The sequence below is a fragment of the Mustelus asterias genome, chromosome 13 (assembly GCF_964213995.1).
Source record: "Mustelus asterias chromosome 13, sMusAst1.hap1.1, whole genome shotgun sequence".
Taxonomy (NCBI): domain Eukaryota; kingdom Metazoa; phylum Chordata; class Chondrichthyes; order Carcharhiniformes; family Triakidae; genus Mustelus; species Mustelus asterias.
Window position 1 is genome coordinate 18,855,264 of NC_135813.1, and position 27,210 is coordinate 18,882,473.

The following is a 27,210-nucleotide window of genomic DNA, read 5'->3' on the forward strand; positions in this document are numbered from 1 at the left end:
TCTTGTGGGTGGGTGTGGGGGTGGAATGGAACTTCAAACCTATCCGCTAGATGAGAAAGTTGGACAGTTAAAATGCCCCAGATTACTTAACTGCTATAAAGACACCACTTCAGTCTTTAACAGATGCTTCAAGACAGGCAGCCAGGCACCCGCACAAGTCATTAGTGTACTCATTCATGTGCTAATCAGGGTTCAATAACGCAATTGGGCCCAGACAGTGATTTTAATTTTCAGCCTGAGCAAGGAACCGTGAAGAGGATCTCGAAGTTAAAACTGCAACTTTTTTTTAAACTTTCTATTCCAGGGCCTGTCCCCTTTCAATCCTAAAGGAAAGCTTAGGCTTTCTCTGCCCCATACTTCCAGTACGCACCCCACAAGACCCTGTTCCCCACATCTACACCAATATCACCCCAAGTCCAAGAACCACACAATTTTCTACAGGATAGCAGTCAATTTCCCAGGGATTAGCAGGCTACAATGTTAATAAGGCACAGTGGTTAAAACAACTGCTGCCTTGTACAGTGATGGGCGAGTTAGTAGCGAACCGAAACTGTCGGCAATCTAGTGGCTTTAAAACTCTCCCCTCGAGAACCGTAAGAACTAGGAGGCGTGGGAGGCAATTCAGCCCCTCCAGCCTGCTCCGCCATTTAATATGATCTGGCTGATCTCATCTCGGCCTGAACTCCACTTTCCTACCCGTTCACCATAGCCCTTCAAACCCTTACTAAATAAAAATCTGTCCACTGCTTTCCTTAAATTTACTTAATGCCCCGGCATTCACCATGCTCTGGGGTAGTGAATTCCACAGACTCACGACCCTTTGAGAGAAGCTATTTCTCTTCATCTCCGTTTTAATGATTGATAACTTGAGATAAATTTAGTGAGCATTTGGAAACGTATAGGTTAAATCCAGAGCAGCTCCAACCTGGCTGCCAAAATGTTAATCCACATCTTTATCAGTTTTTTCACTCTTCAGTGCTTTCCATCCTCCATGCAGAACCCTATGGCCTACATGCTCACTCTCATTACTCTCTGCCCCTGCCAAGTTCCATCAGCTTTATGTGCTTTGGCACACTGTCCTTGTTTTCAGACACCCTCCAAGGTCATGTGTCACGATATGTCAGCAAACCCTTGAAGCTGCACACAACCACTGTTTTATTTCTCGTATCTGTTCCAACATTGGCAGTCATTCTTTGTCAAAAGATTTCCTAAATCCCTCCACACCTTGCCATCTCATTGCCTGCTTTAAGAAGCCATGTTAAGAACAGTTTCTTCATTCATCTTTTTGCTCCAACAAATTAGATTTTCCTTCTCCTGGCCAACTTCTTTATTTCTTCCTGAATCTTTTAAGTTTTAAGTTTAAGTTTATTTATTAGTGTCACAAGTAGGCTTATATTAACATTGCAATGAAGTTACTGTGAACATATCCTAGTTGCCACACTCCGGCGCCTGTTTGGGTACACTGAGGGAGAATTTAGCATGGCCAATGTACCTAACCAGCACATCTTTTGGACTGTGGGATGAAACCCACGCAGACATGGGTAGAATTTGCAGACTCCGCACAGACAATGCCCCACGGTGGAAATCGAACTCAGGTCCCTGGTGCTGTGAGGTAGCAGTGCTAGCCACCATGCCACTCCTTTTGTGTAACTGACAGAAATGTAACTTACTATTATTAAAGAAATTATAAAGAATAATTTGGTTTTGCATTCTTGTGCTAGTCTTCTATGCTATTGCAGGCTCTGCACGGTGGCATATTTGAAAGTTTGGGTACTGGCTTATCAAGTCTGAAAAAAAGAGAGTATTCACTGCACTTTTATTATAAAACCATAGAATCCCTACGCGGCCCATCGAGTCTGCACCAACTTTCTGAAAGAACATCTTACCCAGGCCCACCACACCCCGTTCTATCCCCGCAACCCTGCGCACTTACCGTGGCTACTGCACCTAACCTACACATCTTTGAAAACTAAGGGACAAATTAGTATTGCCAATCCACCGGATCTTGCGCTGTGGGAGGAAATGGGAGCACCCGGAGGAAATCCTTGCAGATACGGGGGAGAACATGCAAACTCCACACAGTCACCCAAGGCCCGAATCGAATATGGGTCCCTGGTGCTGTGAGACAGCAATGCTAACTAATATGCCACTATGTCACCCATACCACCAAAACAAAAGCATTTGTGTAGTTCTGACTAAAACAAGTTTATCAGTAATATAAATACAAAAAAATCTATAAAGATACTATTAAGATGCGACAGTGGCTAACAACGTATCCAGAGTTAGGAAAACAAAAGGTAGTTTTAAGGGATCTATATTTGTATTGGTAAACATTAGGTATAAGGTATAATTTTAAGTGGGTTAAACCTATAGTTAGATTCATTCTGGTCAAAGCATTTTGTATGTGTGGGGATTTGCTCAAATCAAACTCTGCTTCTATTGTGCTATAGAGGGTTACAGCATTACAAGTGATCAAACTAGCCAAAGTATGTGTCCGTTGCTTAGCAGCTGGGGGCCCTTTTGAGGTAGAAAGGCTTTTTTCATTTCACATCAGCTGAATTTGTTTGCAGTTGGAGATAAGACACCAGAGAGTGAACATCTCTCAACTCTGCCAGGAAAAGACAAGCTGAACAGAACAAGAGAGCTGCAAAGAGGCAGACTTCCCAAAGAACCAGATAACCAGGGAATTGGGACAGAAATGTGTTAAGACTGACGTTAAGAGAACAGAGACCATTGTTCAGGAGAATTCAAAGGAAAAGCAGACAAAATGTTGAGTGAAAGACACAGCTGCAGTAACCAGAGTTCAAGTGGGAAAGCGGACTTCAAAGGTAAATCAAAAGTTTGATGCCATTTTAAGAGTCCGGGAATCGAGAGTTCAAGCAATTGTTAACAGTTTGTACAATAATCGAGACAAATAAATCCCGAAGGGGGAGTTGTAAAAACCTGAATGCTCAATTGTGTGTCGAAAATGGAGCAGAAGCTTTATTTGAAAGAATAATTTGGAAAACCTGGACTGGTTTCATAATGGAAACCATCAATGGAAAGCATTGTTGTAAAATTAGGGGCTGGATTCTCCGACCTCACTCACAGCCGAGATTCTCCATCCCACTGCAGTGAACGGAGATTTGGCCGCACGCCAAATTCAACGTCCTTGCTGGCAATGGGGGAGAGGCAAAAATGGCTAGAGAATTCTGGCCAAGATTTTTTGGGAGTGAAGTTTGGAAACTCCCTTGTGACAATCATCTGGTGGGAATTTGAGGAGAAATGTACAGACATTCACTTGGGCTCGGAGTGGAGAGTGTATTTGACCACAGCTAACTTGTGTGTTTAAAGGGACTGTATATTATGGAGACCATTGCAGCTTAAGATACACTTTGTAATCAGTGTTAATCTTAAAATCTGTGTGTATTTGATAAGCCGAGGGGAATGTAAAAGAATATTGTATCTTCTCAAGGTTAATACATTTTTTTTTGTTGTTGTTCTATGACTCTGTTCCTGTATGTTTTTTTTACATTCTGAGATCCTCCCATCCAGTTATAAGACCAACTAGATAATACAAGAGACCCAGGGTAATGGTCTGGGATTTTCAAACTATTTCTCCAAACATCATGACATCTCCCTCAAGCGGAGTGTTTTGAGTGGAGGGGAAGGGGAAATAGCATGAAGGGGAGAGGGTTGGGATGAAGGCATGGAAGGAAGAGGTGGGGGGGGCATGGAAAGGGGAATGGTCTGGGCTTGCAGGTTCGAATCCCATCATGGCAGATATTGGAATTTGAATTCAATTCGAAATTTGGAATTAAAAAAAGTCTAATGATGGCCATGAACCTCTTGTAGATTGTCGTAAAAACACACCTGTTTCACTAGGAAATCTGCCTCCATGTGACTCCAGATCTGCTATTCGGTTCAAGGGCAACTAGGGATGGGCAGCAATTCTGGCCTTGGCCGTGACAGAAGAATTTTTAAAATTGCCATCCCCATCTACCATTCAACATCTCCCAATCATTCCCCTTTCCATACCCACCTCTTCCTTCCATGCCTCCATCTCAACTCCACCCTCTCCCTCCCATGCTATTTCTCCTTCCCTTCCCCTCCAGCCCATGTTGTCTCTCTCTTGCGGAGTGTTCTTTGTGTGGTGAGGTTGGTTTGAAAATCTCTTGATCTGTACTGTTGGAGAACAATTAAGGGCGGCACGGTAGCACAGTGGTTAGCACTGCTGCTTCACAGCTCCAGGGACCTGGGTTCGATTCCCGGCTTGGGTCACTGTCTGTGTGGAGTTTGCACATTCTCCTCGTGTCTGCGTGGGTTTCCTCCGGGTGCTCCAGTTTCCTCCCACAGACCAAAGATGTGCAGGTTAGGTTGATTGGCCATGCTAAAATTGTCCCTTCGTGTCCTGGGATGCGTGGACTAGCGGGTAAAATATGTAGGGATATGGGGGTGGGATTGTTGTCGGTGCAGACTCGATGGGCCGAATGGCCTCTTTCTGTACTGTAGGGTTTCTATGATTTCTAATTGGTTAATTAATAAAACTTGATCGTAACGTTCAGGTACTGAGTACATCCAGGCACTGCCCACTAAATAAATCCAACAGGCACAGCTCTTAAACTGACCAATCCAGTCAACTGTCCTGGCAGACAAAAACTCTGATCTTTATTATAGAATCATAGAGAAATACAGCACAGAAACAGACCCTTCGGCCCAACTGGTTGACCATGGTGCCCTCTCACTAGTCCCAATTGCCCCCATTTGGTCCATATCCCTTTAATCCTTTCCCATCTATGTACTTATTATAGATTCATTTTAGATATTTAAAACTTCGTTTAAATTGTTTAATAACAATTTATATTTTGCACTGAAAATACAGTGAGACATGTGGAAGGGATTACAGGACTAAGTATACTGCATTCCACATGTGAACTTGAACCATGGAACAATGGTTTGTTTTCCAACTTTATAAAGGTGTGCATTATCTGGAAGCACCAATAAAAATTAATGATAATTACTCTTTCACATAAAAGGAAAATGTTCTGTATGAGGTTTCCTTTGGAGTTGTAGCTCATCAGCCAAGAACTTGTCTTGTTCTCACCCCTGATCTTCTCAGAAAATATTATTGAAAAGAAAACAATAGATGTAGCTGAGCGAGACAAAAGGGCAGATTTTGACATTCGCTCCAGTTCCCTTGGCTTTTAACTGCACCGAGTCGGGTTACTGTACTACATATGGTTTGAAGTTAAGCCAGTTATTAGAGCAAATATACTACACCAATTCTAACATGCCTTGCCTTTAGGTTACACAATGCAGGGTTACTCCCGCATTTCTCAATGTTGCAAGATTCCAATCTGAGCCACGATGAGAGGCCATGCACTTCCCCCAAGGCAAAGAGCAATGTTATAAAGAGAGAGAAAAGAAATCAGAGGACTAGTCAATATCATCTTTCTCCAGAGAAGAAGTAGCTAAGACCTAACAGCAAACTCACTGTCCAGGCTTTCAGATGAGTAGCAAAAAGTTCAAACAGAGGAAACCTTTCTACTTAGATTTACTGCTACGTATAGCCTTTTAGGTCACCACCAGTGTTACAGATGTCTGTTAAATCAAAGCTTTACTACCCCTCTCCAATTTTTTTTAAAGAACTCCTCTTTAGGCAGTCCCCAACAAATAGGCAATATTTGAGGCCTCTATTTATACTACCTCGCACAAGTAAGTTCACGAAAGACATTCAAAATCCTCATATCCACCTCTACTTTGCACCCATGCTGTGACTATTATAGTAGAATTGCTGTACCAAACCAAAGACGACAAAGCCTTTTTACACCTCATTTCAGCATACAAATGATACAAAAAAATTCTACAGCATAATTTTACCTACTAAAATTTGAAGCTATACCCATAAACGTACATGAACTATATAACTTGCAAAGTAAATTCAGCTGAACATTGATTTCATATTTTGACCCTCATTCTAATAAATTGGATTTAACAAAGTATTACAAGGAATTCTAACATCTTATTGAAACCACTATATTTGCAATAAGTGCTCCTAAATTGGTTACTGAAACGTACTCTAATACATTTACACAGGCTTCCATTTTTCAAAACCAAAACTGATTACTATAAAAACACAAGCACTAGGTCATTGATTTGAACTTACATTCTCCTTCGAAAATGATCTCGTAAAACAGAGATATCTCGTGACCTTGGATTTAAATAAGCCGTCCTTCCAGAGGTCAGCATCCAAACCATCTGCCGTTTGCGAAATCTGTGAAAACAAGACAGCATGTGCAAATATGAGGTGGAATAAAGCTAATTCATGTACAGTGAATTTGCTACTTTCCCTAATTAACACTGACTGTACTAGTGCAGCATCTCATTAAATTATTCCACCAGGTACCGCACAAAAGTATTTACAAAAATGCTTCTAAAATACAGTCTCCAAGGATACAACTGACTAAAGATACACTGCAAATGGTTTTGATAAGAAAATCTGCAAGTTTTAAAGGGTTTTGTGGGCAAACAGGATGGATGGTGCTGAGAAAGAGAGGGGGAAAAAAAAAACATTATCATATACTTAAAATTCAAGCCATGCCAGGGAATGCTTATGTTGCGTTATGTTGACAACTTATGAAACAACACAGGAGAAAATAACGAGATGTGCTAAAAATGGTTTTGCCTCTGACTGCTGCTAAATCGCCAGCCTCTGAAGCACAGTTTACACAATTGACAACGGTAGTTTCAATTTACACACATCAAACTGTTCACTTTGAGATAGAGCAGCTGTAAAATGGGAAACCTGAATTTACAGTTACAGTGCAATTAACACTGTCCACCACTAAAATGAAGCTATGCAATCTCTTTATTCTGGGGGAAAAGTGCTTAATTTGGTTTAAAATATAGAGTTGGTATTAGTCATTGGTTAATATACACAACGGAATTTTTTGTATTTACAGAAACAAAGAAGCATAGAATATTTATGGCACAATTTATTTAGCCCATTGTGTCTGTGACGGCTGAAAAAGAGGTATCCGGCCTAATGCCATTTTCTAGCTCTTGGTCCATATTCCTGTAGATGGAATTTCAAATGAATATCCAAGTTTTTTTTTAAGGTGATGAGTGTTTCGGCCTTTACCACTCTTTCAGGCAGAGAGTTCCAGAACCCCACCATTCTCTGGACAAAAAAAAAATTAAAACTCCCAACTAATCCTTTTGTCAATTACTTTAAAGCTATACTCCTGGTTACTGACCTCTCTGCTAATGGTAAGAAGTCCAGGCTCTCAATTTATATACACCTCAATTAAATCTCCCCTCAGCCTTCTCTGTTCCAAAGGAAACAACAACTCCAGCTTATCAAGTTCTTCCTCATAGCTAATCTATATAATTAAAATTAATGGCGCGCTGTGCAGCTTAACCATCCAACAAACTGGTTTCAAGGTACTCTCTAACTATCTCAACTGCAGACTCACTTTACCGATAAGTTACTGCGAAGCTCACACGAAGTGGAGTTTTGACACTTGCAACACGAACAGGTAAATCTCACAAAAAAGTATTCTTCAGCATTGTGAATCTGTCACACAAACTGTAGAGGGCAATTTATTATCTAGTAGGAAAGCCATTTATTACCTAGTAGGAAAGCATTTTAACTGTGTTTGCGTACTACTCCACTCTCAAAAACAGCTTACTTCCACACACCCTCAGGGGCTCCCAAGCTCTGGGACGTGTACCCCCAAGGGTACATAAGACACCTCTGGGGGGTGGTGGTGGTGGTGGTGGGGGGGGGGGGGGGGGGGGGGGGGGGGGGGGGGGGAGGTGGAGGGGTAAAGTTGTCTAAGGATGAATTTAAGGTCGAATGGAAACATTTAACATGACTTTTCCTTCATTTTTAAACAATTCATTGATTGTTCCTTGTGCGTGTATGTGCAAATGCGTGCGTACAAAACAACAAAATGTTAGGTTGCTTCCTGCTCAATGTTTGCTCTGCCTGTTGTATTTTTTTTTACCCCAAAGCAAGCTTGTTCCACGTAGCCAAGGGGAGACTGTTGGCTTTGTCCTGGACATAGAAATCATCATAGAAATCATAGAAACCCTACAGTACAGAAAGAGGCCATTCGGCCCATCGAGTCTGCACCGACCACAATCCCACCCAGGCCCTACCCCCATATCCCTACATATTTTACCCACTAATCCCTCTAATCTACGCATCCCAGGACACTAAGGGGCAATTTTTTAGCATGGCCCATCAACCTAACCCGCACATCTTTGGACTGTGGGAGGAAACCGGAGCACCCGGAGGAAACCCACGCAGACACGGGGAGAATGTGCAAACTCCACACAGACAGTGACCCGAGCCGGGAATCGAACCCAGGTCCCTGGAGCTGTGAAGCAGCAGTGCTAACCACTGTGCTACCGTGCCGCCCAACATTTCCACTCCATCTGACGAAGGAGCAGCGCTCCGAAAGCTAATGGTGTTTGCTACCAAATAAACCTGTTGGACTTTAACCTGGTGTTGTTAAAACTCTTACTTTGTCCTGGAGGGCAGGTCTCTGGGCTACATGGCTGCCAACGATCCTTCAGCAGGCTCTTTTGACCTTCCTACTGGAGGTCAGAGATCTCCATGGAGGGCTCATCCTCTTCCAAGCCACTTGGAGCCAACAGGATCACCTGGAGCAATTCACTGTCTGGAAGGGGGAACCGATCACCTGCACTTAACTGGCCTTTTGCTCGGAGGAGTAAGACAATCCATTGACGGGGGGGGAAAGAGAAGAGAAGCACGCCATTCACCCCCAACGGGAGTTTGTGGGCTCCAATAGGAGCCTTGTTCTTGTGGGATCCTCCTGACAATGCTGAGCAATGGAAAGGGCTAAGCAGAGCCGGCGAGGCAAGTCAGCTCCTGGTACAATATGGCTAAAAACCTCACCAATTAGGAAGGAAATTCAGAGTCTACCACACATTTAAAAAACAATTTAACACCTGATATCACAATCAGAAAAGCTACGCTTTAACACTCCATGATGTTCTGAGTAGACAGAAGGACGCTGTGGATTTAAAATCATTACCTTTCTGTTGTACATACACATGATGTGGAGTTTGAAATGGCCTCCTTCTGTGCTTGAAGATTTTATGATTCTAAGGAAGCGCAGTTTAGAGCTGCCACTTCCACCTTTCTTCTTCCCCACAGCAAGTATGTAGCGAAAGCAGATAACGAGAGTTATCCCATAATTGGGCCACTGCCAACAATTTGAATGAAATGAAGTGGAGAGATAGTCTGGGGTGGAGGGAGTAGACATGTGTAGAAAGTGAACAAAAAGTTTTGTTCACCCAAATGTGGACTAAACAAAAAAATTGTCATTGTGCTTCTGTGACCAAATTACCGAGCAACCTCCAATTCAAACTATCACCAGTCACGCCAAACATTACGCATCCAGACTCAAACAACCACATCCATTACATGAACGGCAAATAGTACAATTAAGACATTGTTTCAAATGTATTATTATTGTGCCATTCTGCACAATGCGTGGGCATTAGAGAGGTTCAAATATTAAAACCTGTATGCTGGTCGGGGTATTTGAAAGGTTGGTCGACCTGGAAGGGAGGACGCAAGTTTGGGAACCTCGACCATTTGAGATATTTAAAAGCATGCACACATACCGACCCTTTTCACAAATCATCCAACATGACATACATATTTTAGGGCAAAACTGTCAAAGCAACGGTTCGAGAATCATACTAATGAAATTCACTACCTGCTGGTGCACAGTAACACGAAGCGAGAACCGAATACACAATGCAAACCTAACAGCACTTTTGAAACCAGGTCACGGATATCATTTTCATGCACTGACATACAAAATTGCAGCAATGGCAGTTTTCAAATGTTATCTAGAATACTGGACTCTTCATTATTTCTTTCATTTTGAAAGTGGTTTACCTTTTACTGTGAGCCCCCAAAGAGACAATCTGTATTGATTTGCAATACAGTTGCATATTCTGCACTTCTGCCATTAAAAGTAAAAAGAAAATCAAATATCAAGATACTTCTTTAGGGAGAACAGGGCACTTCTTAAACACTCTGCAATATTTCTAATCACTTTATAAACAATTCCATTTCTATCATCATCAGTGATCGATCTGGGACCGCCATTACTTCATCCGAACATTATGTAATTTAAAATGGTTCTCTAGTCTAGCACGATCCAAGTTTAGAAGCACAATAACTAACAGTTTCTTGCTCTTCACAGCTCAATTTGACAGTCTGCTTCAGATAATACAAATTCAATTTTGCATTAAAAATATCCTACAATTTGAAAAGCCTACTGTAAGTAATACAGCAAAATGAGAATTTTTAAAAATTGAATTCAGGTAGATTGTATAAAGTGACTGGGTAGATTATTGTACAATCTTTTTGAAAACTAAACACATCATTTGAATTCCAGAAGCAATATGGAGAAAAGCATTCTGCTCCACTTTTATTGGGCTGTTCACACCTTGCACCATTCATATTCAGCACATCTCTGCATGCTATTTCCTGTTCCCAAACCGCTAGATTCCCTCCCTCTCCAGGACTGTTTTTAAAACCCTCATTTATCCCATAAAATCAACCGCAATGCAGGAGGTCAGCTGCCACCTGTGCGCCACTATTACGATCCCTATAGAAACTAATAACTGAAAAATATTGGAATTTCCAATGAATGGCTGAAAGGATCACTTGTTACGGTCCCCATGGGGAAACAATAAAAAAAATAACCAAATGATTCCCTTCCACCAAACGAAGGAAATACCAACAAGATGTCACTTTTTGTAATTTTTACCATAACATCAATGTGAATAAGAGATGAACTAAAGGACAAATGACACTTCAAATAAAAAGACAAATTTCACTTTAAATATTCAATACAAGATACAATGTCAAGATTCCGAACCCTCCCTGCGGCTATGTGGCACCAAATAGTTCCAAAGGTCCCCAACTCAACATCCGGTACGATCTCTCAAGCAAACAATTTTGCCTTCGAGTCATGTTCATCTGCAGCCATATTCCATCCACGGTCCCCTCGATACACTCCTGCAGAAACTCCTTATCTAGGTTCACAACAGTCTTGATGGCACAGATTCCACAGAAACTCCTTCAACTAACTCCTTTAACAAACGTCGTTAAACAGTCTGGTCAGCTCTGAGGAAACTGAAGCAGAGCCGTAGAATCGACCTATTCATAATCTCTGCTCTAACCCGGTCTTCAGCTTTCTCCAGCTTCTTGCAAATGTGCTTTCTCTGTTCTTCCCCTGCTCCAGCTCTTCTTTGTCTCTGACCACACAACTCCTGTACCTTAACTTCCTCCCTGTTGATACAGCTTCCAGGTCAAGGGTCATCAAGTCACATGGAACATCATTTCTTATTATCCAGGAAAATTACAACTGATGCAAAGTCTTGAAAGTCCTTTTCAAATATTCTTTAAAATAATTACAGATTCCACAGAGCTTTTAAAGAAATTACATATTTTCACTACTGTACCGCTTCCATGTCACAAACAAGATTTGAAGTTTTAAGTTTTTACTATAACACACAAATAAAAAACAATCTTGACTAAACACTTTCAGTCAGCAACTTAAACTGTAAACTACGGAAAAAAATCCCCATTTAACATTGAAAGTGACCAAAAATGTCTTGCTATGTTATACTCTCTTCTGCTTCTCAAGTAGAAACTTCATTCTCCAGGAACCAACCCAAAATGATTCTTAGCTTCTTTTCCAGCAGATAACTTCTAATGCCAAAACCAATTTTCACGTGCGATTTACATTGGAGATGCCTCCCTCTAGGCAAAGCCAGGCAAATTTTTCAGCTTTGTTTAAACCCTTAAGACATTGGGCTTGTCAATCGCATTTTGCACGGTGAATTTTCTGCCTCTATCTCTCTCAGAATTTTTCCTACTGACATTGGGAAGTTCAGCAAGAAAAAACTTGTAATCAAATCCTACAAGGGCTTCCTGCAGACTCTTCTCTCAAAATCCACCTTAATGATAATGTAAATCACAAGGGCCTTGTTTCCAGGTAGAAATGCTAATTAGCCACCTCATAGACTTCCAACTCTATTCAATCTTGAAACAAAATAAAGTATGAGAGTTTACAAAACTTAACATTCCCAATATCTTCCCGGGATTTTGAAGATTCGCAGTCTATCCACCATCTGCATAGATGCTTTTGCCATTGTCCACAGGCATGAGCACTTCTCAATCTGGGGGCCTCCCTATTATTGTTAAGATCCAAACCATCCAGGCTTGCTCGTCAACAAATTTCATAACAGGTCACATGACCACCTTCATTCCTCCATCGCACAGCAAGTTAAATCATAACTCTCTCATAAAATTTCACATTTGTAACACAATGACACTAAACTCCAGATCTCTTCCTACCTCACAACTGCTTCTGTGGTGTCAGATGACATGTCAATCATCTGGTTTCAACAAATCACAGCTTGTTCCAACCCAACCAAAAAACATCTCAAAGACTGAAGTCAGCATCTTCAGGGTCTACTGCAAACCCTGTTTCCTTGATCACAGATTACTTCCGCCTCCTCAGCTTTTGTCTCACTCTCAACAAACTGCTCACAATCATAGTGTCCTGGAAACACTGGTTTTGGACTTCATGTCTTCTCGAGCACAACAATCTGCCATTTCCATCTCAGCTGCAGTATTTGACTCCCCCCGCTACCTCCTTTCCACCAACACTGAACTGTCATTCATGCCTTTACAACTGCACTCCAAGCCTTTTAAAAACCTCTCAAAACCAATTTTTTTGACCAAGTCCTCAGTTGTCCCTGAAGGTTCAATCTTCAGATCAATTTCTTATGTCCATTGTGAACTGCCTTGGTATATTCATTGCACTAAAAGACACTGTATAAAACTGTATGTTTATTGTCATTCAACATACAAGCTAACATTCCACATATATTTGTTTCAGCATGAAGGCAGAAATTACCAATTATAGTGCTTTATTTGGTGTGCAGGGTACAGCCAGGGCTGGAAAAGTCAAGCAATCTGAGTGTACTCTTCCGACAGGAGCACTGGACACAACTACAGGTCATAGATTAACCTTAAAACAGCCCTTCTAATACAGGGAGTGATTGACTTTACTTTGTGCCAATTTTTCACTGGACCCCAACTATAATTTTAATATACTGTAAACATTCTTATAAATTAAGCACTGCCTCCTTAAAGCAAGACAAGTGCAATTATGGGAATCATGTCTTTGACAACCATCATGTCACCCGATTTCAAAAGTTTCTGATGAAGAACATCTCATCGTGGAACGGGTTACAAGAATTGCTAGCTCTTTTATCTTTAAATGAAAAACATGTGGAAGGGTCTGTGTCTTCCAGGTTGGGTTGGAAGCATGTTAAACAGATTGATGCTGAGACAGGTAAACCATTGGTTTATGTTCCGAATTATCGGCAAAATGGACACCTTCTTTTGTACTGACATCACCTCTACAATGCCAGAACAGTACTTAGAATCGTAGACAGGACAGAAGGAGCCATGCTGTCTGCCGCATCCGTGCTGGATTGCCACAGTTGCGGAGACAGTAATGGCAGGTCTTCCAACACATTAACAGAGAAAATTGTTACAAATTCTTTGCATGAGCTCACAAACCGAAAAATTCACTACAGCTCACTTAGAAAATTGCAGCATCTGCCTACAAATTTAATACTTCTTCGTCACTAAGAGGATTTTCTCAGCACAGTTGCTTACAGAGAAAGGCAGCAGCAGCTTATATGACACAATTGGAAATATTAAAGTGCTGGCTAAGCTTGTAGTAATCCCCATCATAGCCATTCATCTGAAACAAAATGAGTTCTATACTGTAATACAAACTGAACACACAACAGCAAACAGCATAGCTCAAGCAGGAGGAAGATCTTGTTAACACAATCGTAAGTTTGGTGCTTGCTTGTAAGTGATCTCAGATTTCAGAGCTTTGTTTTATGCACTTCATATATAAAGATACTTATACTTTTTTAATGTATTCACTCATTGGATGAGTCATTGTCTCGAGCAAAATTTATTGCTCATCCCCAATTGCGGGATGAGTCAGCTTCGTGAACTGCTGCAGGCCACATGTTGTAGGAACACCCACAGTGATGTTAGGATGGGAGTTCCGGGATTGTGACCCAGCAACACAAAGTATAGTTCAATATAGTTCAAAGTCAGGATGGTGTTTGGCTTGATGAGGAACTTGCAGATGGCGGTGTTCCCATGCATCTGTTAACCTTGTCCTTCTAGATGGTGGAAGTCACAGGCTGGTAAGATTCTGTCAAAGGAGCCTTGGTGAGTGGCTGCAGTACATCTTATAGATGGCACACACTGCTGCTACTGTAAATCGGTCGTGGGGCGAGAGAATGTTTAAGTTGGTGGGTGGGGCTGCCAATTAAGTGGACCGATTTGTCCTGGCTAGCATCGAGCTTCTCGAGTGTTGCTAGAACATAGGAGTTGGAACAGGGGTAGGCGATTTGGCCTGTTGAGCCTGCTCCATCACTCAAACAGATCATGGCTGAACATCTACCTCTTACATCATTTTTCCCACTATCCGCAAATCCCTTGATGTCATTAGTATCCAGAAATCTATCGATTTCTTTCTTGAACATGCTCAATGACTGAGCTGCCACAGTCCACTGGGGTATAGAATTCCAAAGAATCGTTGGAGCTGCAATCATCCAGGAAAGTGGAGAGCATTCAATAAATTCCCAACCAGCCCCGTGAATGGTGGACAGGTTTTGTGGAATCCGGAGGTGAGTTACCCACTGCAGAATTCCCATTTTAGTGCTATCAGTATACATGTAAAACCTATATCTTGCCATTCAATTATGACACCGTATAGATGAGGAAGAAAAGAACGGATGCATGGGAATCTATAGAAACAGCATTCAGAGGCAGGAATCCAAGTCATTGATGGAAGACTCTGGTTACAAGATTGTTACAAGTGGAAGTAAGCTCAAGGCAGCTCCACCAGACACTGGAAAAGGGCACTGACAGAGGATAATGTGGCTAACAGAATCAAACGCTGCAGAGAGGTCGATAATGACAAGGATAATATAACACAGCACGGTTAGCCACAGAGGATATCATTTATGACTCTGACTAGCGCCATTTCAATGCTGCAGCCAAATGGAAACCAATTGGACATTCAAGCATAGGGTTGCATAAAGGATGGATACAGATTTTAAAGACAACAACGTATTTGAAGAAACGTATTGAAAGAAAATGGAGGTTGAAGATAGGGATAATAGTTCACAAGGAAGGGTGATGGCTATGGTTTTGAATGAGTGTCCAAGGAAGTCACTTCAAATTTCAGTCAACACTGAGGCAGAAAGGGAAGTTGGATGGTCAGCAGTTTAAAGGAGCTGGGTTTAAAAGAGCAAAGATATGCCTTGTGGACAAGGTAAGGAAACAGAGGCAGCTGCAACAACTTATTCCAATCATAGAATCATAGGACCATACAGCGCAGAAGACGCCTTTGAGTCCACACCAACACATCAGAAACATCTGAACTCCCATCCAATCCCATCTGCCAGCACCTGGCCCAGAGCCCTGAATGTTATGATGTGCCAAGTGCTCATCCAGATATCTTTTAAAGGATGTGAGGCAACCTGCCTCTATCACCCTCCCAGGCAGTGCATTCCAGACCCTGGGTAAAGAACATTTTTCCTCACGTCCTCCCAAACCTCCTGCCCTTCAACTTGAACCCATGTCCCCTTGTGACTGACCCTTCAACTAAGGAGAACAGCTGCTCCTTATCCACTCTGTCCATGTCTCTCATAATCTTGTACACCTTGATCAGGTTGCCCCTCAGTCTTCTCTGCTCCAATGATAACAACCCAAACATACGCAACCTCTCATCATAACTTAAATGTTCCATCCCAGGCAGCATCCTAGTGAATCTCCTCTGCACCCACTCCAATGCAATCGCATCCTTCCGATAAGGTGGTAACCAGAACTGCACACAGTACTCTAGCTGCGGCCTCACCAAAAGTTCTATACAACTCCAACAGGACTTCCCTGCCTTTGTAATCCGAGCCTCAATTGATAAAGGCAAGCATCCCATATGCCTTTTTCACCATCCGACGAACATGCCCTTCCGCTTTCAGAGATCTGTGGACAAACACGCCAAGTTCCACAGAACTTCCTAGTGTCCTACCATTCATTGAATACTTTCTTGTCAAATTACCCCTTCCAAAGTGCATTGCCTCACACTTTTCAGGGTTAAATTCCATCTGCCACTTATCTGCCCATTCCGTCTCTATCGTCTTGTCGCCCAAGACACTCCACTTAACTGTTAATCACCCGTCCAATTTTTGTGTCATCCTCAAACTTACTAATCCTACCCCCCACGTAGTCATCAATGTCATTTATACAAATGACGAATAATCGGGGGCCCAACACAGATCACTGTGGTAAGCCACTGGACACTGGCTTCCAGTCACTAAAGCAGCCTGCTGCCATCACCCTCTGTCTCGTACAACTGAGCCCATTTTGAATCCACTTTATCAAATTACCCTGTATCCCATGTGTATTTACCTTCTTTACAAGTCTCCCATGTGGGACCTTGTCAAAGGCTTTGCTGAAATTCATATAAACTACATCGACTGCACTACACTTATCTACATACCTGGTCACCTCCTCAAAAACCTCAATCAAATTTGTTAGGCATGGCCTTCCTCTGACAAAGCCATGCTGCCGATCCCTGATCAGGCTTTGCTTATCCAAGTGGAGATAGATACTCCCCTACAAAGGTTTCTCTAATACTTTCCCTACCACTGACGTGAGACTCACTGGTCTGTAGTTCCCTGGTTTATCTCTACAACCCTTCTTAAACAGAGGAACCACATTAGCTGTTCTCCAATCATCTGGCATCTCCTCCGTGGACAGAGAGGAATTGAAAATTTGGGTCAGAGCCCCTGCAACCTCCTCCCTTGCCTCTCACAGCAGCCGAGGACACAATCGTATTGACTTAGCAGTCCACGAACCTTTTGCATATTGTTAGAGGGGAAGGTGGAGGGGATAAGGGACAGGGGTTTAAAGAGATAGGTGGTAGAGGAGAATAAAAGCTAAGGGTTACCTTTGCTCTCCAGGATGATCCTGGAGTTGTAAGCAGTTTTGGCAGAGTGATGGCATCCTCAATCTACACCACTGAAATCCGGGGAGCAACAAGGGTGGGAGAAGGGGGCAAGGACATCAAAGATGGACAGCAATTGAGCAGATCAGCTCATGTATCAAACTGAATGGAGCACCAAAGGCTGGGCAACTGGCAGTTTCAAACTATAATTCTAGTATTTTCAGAAGCATATATAGAATGAAATGGGGTCAGAAGAGTGGAGGAGGATGTGCGTGGTAAGGAATACAAGGAAGTAATCTGTGCAAATAGAGGCTCTCGCCACTCACACTGTCTGTACCTTTAAGACTTGATTACCTATAAAGATTCGCATTCCAACCATTTGTTTGTAAATTGAGTTTGTGTCTTTATATGCCCTGTTTGTGAACAGAACTCCCACTTACCTGACGAAGGAGCAGGGCTCCGAAAGCTGGAGGATTTTGCTATCAAATAAACCTGTTGGACTTTAACCTGGTATTGTGAGACTTCTTACCAAATAGAGGCTGACATGGAAAAGTTGAGTAAGTGGTCATGAGCATAGGTCAGATATGTGGAAGGCATGACTAAAAGGATGAGGGGGGGACAAGGTGATTGGAGATTCAAACTGTGAAAGGGCAGTTCTTCAGTGCAGAGAAATAACTGTCAAAGAGGAACTGATGGGGGAGATTTGGAAAGGAGTACTTGCAATTTACATGATATCATTTTAGGGCGGCATGGTAGCAAAGTAGTTGGCACCGCTGCCACACAGCACCAGGGGTTCAATGGTGCGTGTGCGCGCGTGTAGTTTGCACGTTCTCCCCGTGTCTGCGTGGCTTTCCTTCAGGTGCTCCAGTTTCCTCCCACACTCTAAAGATGTGCAAGTTAGGTGGATTAACCATGGTAAATGCGTGGGGTGACGGGGATAAGGTGGAGGGGAGGGCCTGGGTAAGATGCTCTTTCGGCAGGTCAGTGTAAACTCAATGGGCTGAATGGCCTCCTTCTGTACTGTAGGGATTCTACGATGTATTCCAAAAGGTTTGTAATGACATCAAATGTTTTCACATACCATGAATAATATTCAAAAATTAATAGTTCAAATCTGTAATGACAGTTCCAGACCGAATGTTGAAAAAGTGGACACAGTTAGATAATCTGTGTTATTTTCAATGTCCTCATCATAACCCACAGAAGAATGCACACATTAAGGAGCAAATTAAGAGACCGCAATTTAAAAGAAGGGTTTGCACACATCAACTGGGAGGTGAATCCGAAACACGTTATAAACATCACCAGAGCACTAAAGCAAATTATAGCCTTGTAATTCACTCCTCAGATATCCATTCTGGTACATATAAACACATGCACTGCTTATAGAGGGTAAAACGTGATTTGAAAATTCCAGGGACTGTTGCAACATATTGGCTTTTGAAGTCATATCAACTATTGTTCAAAAAAGATCATTCATTTACATCGTGAAGATGTTACTGCAGGCCCAAGCAGAAAATATTTTTGTTATAGACTACCAAGAAACTTTGTCCAAGTTAGAAATACTAACAGAAATGCTCATTTTGTCATTTGTTTGGTTTAAGTGAAAGTTTGAAAAGACATCAGAAGTTTCAAAATAATTGAAATGAGGGGAAATGCTGAAAAACCAAGAAAAACAAACATCAACGATGATCTTTCAACAAACAGTGGATTCTACGATACGATGCAACATTTTCATATCATATACTATGAATAAAGAAATGCAACTTTTAAAGCAAAAAAAACTCCATGTATAATTATAATTAACAATAAAAGTTAGAAAGATACAAATTATAGGTGCAGGGTGGGTGGGAGTGTGTTCATGCCAGCTAGACTGCATTAAAATGTCCCCTTCATGTTTGCACGAGTCTCTTAAGATGCCTTCTTTGGGGCGGGGGGGTAGTGTGTGTGTGTGTGTGTGTGTGTGTGTGGAAAGAGTGTCGCAAGAAATGGACACTTAATTCAATTTTTAAAAATTCATTCATGGGACATGGGCATCACTGGCTGGCCAGCCAACATTTATTGCCCATCCCCAGTTACCCCAGAAGGCAACTGGGAGTCAACCGCATTGCTGTGGCTCTGGAGTCACATGTACGTCAGACCAGGTAAAGACAGCAGATTCCCTTTCCTAAAGGACATTAGAGAACTAGATGGGTTTTCCGAAAATCAACATTGGTAATTCCAGACATTTTGTATTCTGCCATCTGCCATGGTGGGATTCGAACCTGAGTCCCCAGAACATTGGCTGAGTTTCTGGATTATTAGTTTAGCGATAATATCATTAGGTTATCGCCTCCCCAAGTAAAGTATATTCTACTTAAAAAGATTAGACCCAAAAAATAAAATGGCAGAAATTACAAAGATTAATACTTTACTCACTACTTCATAACTGGAAGGTGCCCGATATCGAGATGAGACCACTCCGACACCAGTAATTGGATCCATTGAAAAATCCCACAATTCAGGCATCATTGACCGACACTGAAAAGAGAAAGAAAAACATACAAGCTTTTGTAAATTTGAAAGACCAAAAGCATACCACAACAATGCAAGATACATTTATTACACCTCTACTGCCAACCATAGAATGTTACAGACACCCAATCCCCGAGCTGCAGAGAAAACTAACTGCAGTAACATATGAATCCAACCACAGAAACAGGTCATCAACAGCAAAACAGGACTTAAGTGGAGCCCTGGCATGTTGTTAACTTCTGTAATAATTTTAAGTGCAACTTTTAGACACTTCAGTAATGTAGCTGATCCAGTAGATCAAGATATTTAGAAAAGAGATTTCCATGAATAACTCAGGTGCATAAACAAGTATTGATCCGGAAGTCTCAAGGTACTCGTTCATTAATTGGAGCAGTTGGCGAATATACAATGTATGGTAAGATAAAGATAAAATGCTACATTGCAAATCGTCACAAGCCGCCCTGAATTTTAGCTAAGTATCTGTCCATTTCATTCCTTCCATGTTTGCAGGTGTTTCTTACAGACTTTTTACCATCAAGTACAAATATAAATAGATCGAAAAATGTGCTTTCAAAAATATTTTAAAAACAAAAGCACATTCAAAAATGAACAGGGGTGAAATAGGAAGGACAGATGAGTGCAAAGCTTGACTATTGAAGTTGTACTGAGTGCATATTTATTTTGCACCACAGATAGTTTGCAAACTGCGTGTAGCTGACTGACAAAGGCATTTACATTCTCCCGAGGTGCATCATAAAAACAATATCACTTAGCAAAAAAAGGAGTACATTACAACATGACATTCAGCCATAACATATTATTGGCATTTCAGTTTTAATAAAAAGGAATCAATATGGTCATAACAGATTTGTCAGACAATTCAATAAGAATGAAACTTAAGGTAAAGATTGGGATTTTTGTGCTAACAGAAAGGTGGTGCCTCGCAGCAGAGTGCATCAATTGCCTACAGGAATGCAAACTGTATAAAATCTTAAATAATTCCTTTCAACATGTGAAACATGAAACTATTGCCAGGTATATATAAAAGACCAGAGTTGTCTTAATTGCAGAGTACTGTTGACATGGCTGGAGAATTGACCTAAATCAACCCGATTTCATTCAAGTGCGCAATACATTAATTATCGATGAGCAGTAAAGTCACTTAATATAGATTTTCCATTTTTGTCCCAGAGAGTAAAGTTTCTAACATTAGCAATGAAGTATATCGTTTCAGGTCAAGTTTTTAAAAATCGCTCTGCTTTTCATATCTGGTGAGTGAAAATAAACCAGAAATTACTTATGCGCCAGGCTGTCAAAACAATTACAGAATAATTCTTACTTCTTGATCTTGTACAGTATCGGATTACATTAAAGCAAGCTCTTTTCCAAACACTCCATTGCAATTGCAGATAAACATTACTGGATTCCCCCACCCCTGCCTTTTTTAACCAAAGCTGCAGGAATAAGCTAACTTAAAAGTGACTTTTTTTTTTAAGCAAAGTGCATTCCTCCACTTCTCAAAACAAAAAGGGAACCCTGGTCGAAAGGTGGCTCGTATATAATATAATTGAAGTTACTTGTTCACGAATCAAAATATGTGATTTGCTAGTTTGCTGAGCACTTGGAAAGACAGTTCTCATGGTTGTTTTTGGAAAGCCCTTTGATCTCTGTCAGGCTTTGACAAGGATGAAGTTTTTCCAAACAGTTAAGAGTCTTTTAAGGATTGCAACGCAAAACACCAGAAAGGCACTCAGTAAAAGGCAGGATACAGTGGAGAGTGTGGTTCCACAACTGGACTCCAAGACAGGGTGCAAGATTATTCCATTTAAAATTAGTAAGATAACCCATCAAACTGACATGGTATCACATGATGGTTATTTTATATCATTTCGGTAATTACAAATTGAACCATCATACTGATCAAACTATGCAATTTTGGTGTTTCCCCTTATTGTGAAGTAGAGCAGTTTTACAATCCCAATCAAATTAACCTCACCTGATGTTAAGCAAACTTGGCCTGCCTTCAAAAAAGACTGAGGAGATATGTGCGTGAAATACAAGTTCCCAGGTAGCTTGGGGATACTATTGCTACATCCTTGGGTTATGCTATTGTACACGTACAGAAACGGCAGCACGAGCCAACTCCTCCCACAAATACTCAGTCTGCTTAATGGCGACAGATGCCACTGGGGATCTTGCAAGTATCTACAACAGGCCCAAATTCGTAAGACATCATTATAAATTTCTCCACACTCCATGGCAATTTAAGCAACTGCTGATGTTCAATATTAAGAAATGGATGTTCCAGGAAGTGTAGCAGGGTTGCGGGGAGGGGTGGGATGCAGAAGGAGAACTCCCATGAAGAGAGTGAAGCAGAAAGCAGAAATACTAGTGCTTACATATAACACCTGGAATTTATCACCAACATCCATTTCACAAATTTCAACAAAATTTGTTGACTTTAACGGCCCTCTTTCCTACCTTCCAAAGTCAATCCAGTTCTGTTCACTATTGATTGGAAGTATGGTTGCGTTTATTCAGATAGGCAATTCAATTGACAGAGCAACGCAGTTCTAGAAAGTCTCTGACTTCACAGTGTAGCTAAGTTAAATCACAACACTGAAAGTAAAAAAAATCCAACAGGAAGTGACACAAAAATCTAATTACCTTTGGACAAATTCCAAAACAAAAGCACTTCAACGAAAGTAGCATTTTGATCGTGGATTAAATGTTTCAAATGTTAGAAACCATGTTATTTCAACCTTAACTCTCCATTTGGAGGTGATATATGGGGCTTAGTCAAAATTATAGTTAGATCATTTATGACTGATACTATTACAAGACAGTTTTCAATACCTCAATATAATCCTTTAATACTTATAAGAACATGTTGAGACAAGAATTGCTCCAAGTCATTCTTAGAGGGTCACCTTTGTGAAATAGTTCCCTGAAACCTCCCACACAATTTTAAGTCGTAATAATGAAACTCCATGAACCACATACAAGTCTAAAATTATTCTGCCCTAATTAAACAGCAATAATGAGATAGTAACTTCACTGCCACATTCTCAGAATGCATTCGACTGCAGCAGATAGCTGCCTACGTGGATACTATGTAACAATCCCAACTGATGTTATAACTGGACAGGAAAATTCCAGAATGAAAACCCTGGCTCAAAGACTATAACTTTTATATTGTTTTAATAAAACATGGAGGAACAGAGTCACAGGACCGCTAATTAGTTTTAACAGGAAAAAAAATTAAACATGAACAGAGCGGCACAGTGGAAAGGGAGGCACGGTGGCACAGTGGTTAGCACTGCTGCCTCACAGCATCAGGGACCCAGTTTCGATTCCCAGCTTGGGTCACTGTCAATGTAGAGTTTGCACATTCTCCCCATGTCTGCATGGGTTTCCTCCGGGTGCTCCAGTTTCCTCCCACACTCCAAAGACGTGCGAATTAGGTGAATTGGCCATGCTAAATTGTCCATTAGTGTCAGGGGGATTAGCAAGGTGAATATATGGGGTTACAGGGATAGGGCCTGGGTGGGATTGTTGATGGTGCTGGCTCATTGGGCTAAATGGCCTCCTTCTGTACTGTAGGGATTCTATGGGATTCTATGAAAAATGTGGATTATGACACAATAGACCTTTACTCCACCCCCCCCATCTTAACCAATACACACAGATTTTAAGATTAACATGGATCATAAAGCATATCTTAAACTACAACGGCCTCTGTAACATAGCGTCCCTTTAAACAGACAAGACGACTGTGGTCAAATACACTCTCCACTCTGAACCTCAAGTGAATTTTTGTGCATTTCTCCTCAAACGTACCCCCCTGCCCCCCCCCCCCAACACACGATTGTCACATGAGAGTTTCCAAACTCTACTCCCAAAAACACACTTTTAAGCCTTCATTCACAATAATGCATTACATTAGCAGTTTGCATTTCAAAATCCAATCCATGTTTTCCAAATGACTCTTTTAAAGAGTCAGTGGGGCAGCACAATGGCACAGTGGTTAGCACTGCTGCCTCAGTGCCAGGGACCCAGGTTCAATTCCTAGGGCGACTCGCTGTGTACAGTTTACACATTCTCCCTGTGTCTGTGTAGGTTTCCTCAGGGTGCTCCAGTTTCCTCCCACAGTCCAAAGATGTGCAGGTTAAGTTTACCCGCCATGCTAAATTGTCCCTTAGTGTCACGGGCATTAGCAGGGTAATCCTTGGGACTATGGGGATAGCGCATGGGAGGGATTATTGTCAGCGCAGGCTTGATGGGCCAAATGGCCTCCTTCTGCACTGTAGGGATTCTAATTCTAAAGAGACTTTCCACTAGACTTTTAACAGGGAATCCAATCCGGGATTTACACCAACCCCTTTAGGATTTCTGTCTTGCCTGCAGTACAAACTGTTCACAATTGCTTTAACTCTTGATTCCCAGGCTGTATTAAAATGGCATCAAATGTTTGATTTACCTTGAAGTCTGTTGTCCCACTTTAAATCTGGTTACTGCAAATATCTCTTTACTCTTCATTGAATTCTTCTGAACAATACCTTGGTCTCTGTTCTCTTAACTCCAGTCATCTTAGACAGTCTTTCTGTCCAAATTCCCTGGTTATCTGGACTGTAACTTGTTCCTTAGGAAGCTTGCATCTTTGCAATTCCAATGTTCTTTCCAGCTTCTCCTGGCAGAGTTGAGAGAAGTTCACTCTCCAGTGTTCTGTCTCCAACTTAAATTTATCCAGCTAAAACTAAAACTTTAAAAGCTTCTTTCTCCTTAAAGAGCCTCCAGTTGCTGAGCAACACCCACAAGCTTAAACCTTTTATTTATTCCTCACACCATAGCCTCCTCCAAGCACAACAGAAACACAGCAGGGACTTAACCAACCCCCATACATACAAACACTTTAGCCCAACAAAAGCTAACTACAGGTTTTACCGTTCCAGGCACAGAAACATTCAACTAAACACATTTAAAACTATACCCTATTTCTAATGTTTACCAATACAAATATAAATCCCTTAAATCTACTTTTCCAAACAACTATTACTCCTCTTCTAGAATTAATTATGCAAAAATCTATCTGCAGTAAAACTGGCTCTTCAGATGTGCGGTATAGAATTAAACAACTTATATTTATGTAGTTCCATTAGCATAATAAAATGTTGTGTGCAAACTGGTGTCAAACAGGGCTGCGTCATTGCACCAACTCTCTTCTCCATCTTCCTCACAGCAACACTCCACCCCATCACTCTAAAGCTCCTCACTGGAGTGGAGTTAACCTACCGGACAAGGGGGAAACTGTTCAACCTCCAACACCTCCAGGCCAGAACCAAGACTACCCCAACTTCTGTTACCGATCTGCAATACACAGACAATGCCTCAAACACTCAAAGGCCGAGCTAAAAACTATCATTGAAGCATTCACTGAGGCATATGAGAGAACGGACCTCAGACTAAACATCCGGAAAACAAAGGTTCTCTCGCAGCCCACTGCTGACACACAAAACTCCTCCCCCAACCATCAAGATCCACGGTAAGCCCTTGGAAAATGGGAATTATTTCCCATACCTTGGGAGCTTTCTCTCGGCATGAGCAGACATCGGCATTGAAATCCAGCATTCAACTCTAATGCGTCAATGTAGTCTTCAGAACTTGGGAAACAGAGTGTTCAAAGCACGAAACCTCAAATACAACGGCAAGCTCATGGCCCACAGAGCAGCCATGGTCCCCGCCCTCCTGTATGCATCAGAAACATGGACAATGGATAGCAGACACCTCAAATCCCTGGAGAGATATCACCAACATTGCCTCCGCAAAATCTTGCAAATCCACTGACAGGATAGGCGAACCAATGCGAGTGTCCCCTCGTCAGGCACTGGTCACATTCGGCCAGCTGCGATGGGCGGGTCACACTGTCTGCTTGCCCGACACAAGGGCTCTACTCCATCCGAGCTCCACAATGGCAAGCAATCACTAGGAGGACAGAGGAAATGCTACAAGGACATTCTGAAAACCTTGCTAAATAAATGTAACATCAACACGTGGGAATCGCTGCCTTAGAACGCACAAACTGGAGAAAAAGCATCTGCGAAGGTGCCGATCACTTCGAGCGTCACCAGGTGGAGCACGTGGAGGCCATGTGTAAACAGCGGAAAGAGCGCCCAGAATCCAGAGCGACCCATTCCCCCACCTCATCAAACACCACCTGCCAAACCTGTGGCAGAGTCTGAGGCTCCAGGGTTGGACTATTTGGCCACCGCAGAACGCACATCCCCAGAGTGGAAGCAAGTCATTCTCAACCCTGAGAGACTGCCAAAGAGGAAGATAGAATGAAGTAACTTGTATTTATGTAGCATTATTAGCATGATAAAATGTCCCAAGGTGCTTCACAGGAGCATTGTAAAACAAAATATGGTACCGAGCCAGGCAAGGAGATAGTAGGTCATTTGGCCTAAAGCTCACTCAAAAAGAGGTTAAAGCAGAGAGACTGGGAGGTGTAGAGAGGATATTCCAGAGCTTAGGGCCCATGTAACTGAAGGCATGGCAACCAATGATTAGATTCACTCCACCAGGAATGCACAAGAAGCATCAATGGGAAGGAACTAGAAATGGTCGAGAGCTTCAAGATTTTAGGTGTCCAGATCATCAATAACCTATCCTGGTCCCTCCATGCCAACACTATAGTTAAGAAAGCCCATCAATGCCTCTACTTTCTGAGATGACTAAGGAAATTTGGCATGTCAGCTACGACTCTCACCAACCTTTACATTTGCATCATAGAAAGCATTCTTGCTGGATGTATCCTGCTCTGTCCAAGACTGCAAGAAACTACAAAGGGCAGTGAACGAAGCCCAGTCCATCACTCAAACCAGCCTCCCACCCATTAACTCCAGCTACATTCCCCACTGCCTCGCAAAAGCAGCCAGCATAATTAAGGACCCCACGCACCCCGGATGTACTCTCTCCCACCTTCTTCCGTCGGGAAAAAGATACAAAGGTCTGAGGACATGTACCAACTGACTTAAGAACAGCTTCTTCCCTGCTGCCATCAGACTTTTGAACAGACCTACCTTACATTAAGTTGATCTTTCTCTACACCCCAATGTGACTGTAACACCACATTCTGCACTCTCTCCTTTCCTTCCCTATGTACGGTATGCTTTGTCTGTGTAGCGCGCAAGAAACAATACTTTTCACTGTATACCAATGTATGTGGCAATAATAAATCAAATCAAACAAGAAGCCAGAATTGGAGGACTGTGGATTTCTCAAAGGGTTGTGGGGCTGGAGGAGGTTATAGATAGGAAAGGGCGAGGTCATGGAAGGATTTGAAAACAAAGACGAAAATTTTAAAAATCAAGACGGCGCTTCACTGGGAACCAAAGTAGATCAACAAGCACAAAGGTGATGGGTGAATGGGAGTTGGTGCACGTTAAAACACAGGCAGCAGAGTTTTGGATGAGCTCAAGCTTACAGGGAGTAGAAGGTGGGAGACCAACCACGAGTGCTTTGGAATAGCCAAGTCTACAGGTAATGACCTTTAGAATGAGAGCTTTGGAAGCAGATGGGCTGAGACAGGGGCTAAGTTCGTTTATGT

The 27,210-nt window shown here is 41.9% G+C and overlaps 1 protein-coding gene across 13 annotated transcripts in view; it reads right to left on the reverse strand.

Moving 5' to 3' along the window:
* mvb12ba (multivesicular body subunit 12Ba) overlaps positions 1-27,210 on the reverse strand; it is a 168,031-nt gene that overhangs the window by 126,977 nt on the left and 13,844 nt on the right. For 11 of the 13 annotated variants that reach the window (XM_078226449.1, XM_078226443.1, XM_078226450.1 and 8 more), the window contains 2 exons: positions 19,509-19,610; positions 6,146-6,253 (listed from right to left, as the gene is read on the reverse strand). In XM_078226449.1, the coding sequence (XP_078082575.1) occupies positions 6,146-6,253; positions 19,509-19,601 (201 nt within the window). In that variant the 5' untranslated portion in view covers positions 19,602-19,610. Of the gene's footprint in view, positions 1-6,145; positions 6,254-19,508; positions 19,611-22,085; positions 22,232-27,210 lie in introns of those variants that run through there. The other 2 variants (XM_078226448.1, XM_078226453.1) reach the window with 2 other exon arrangements.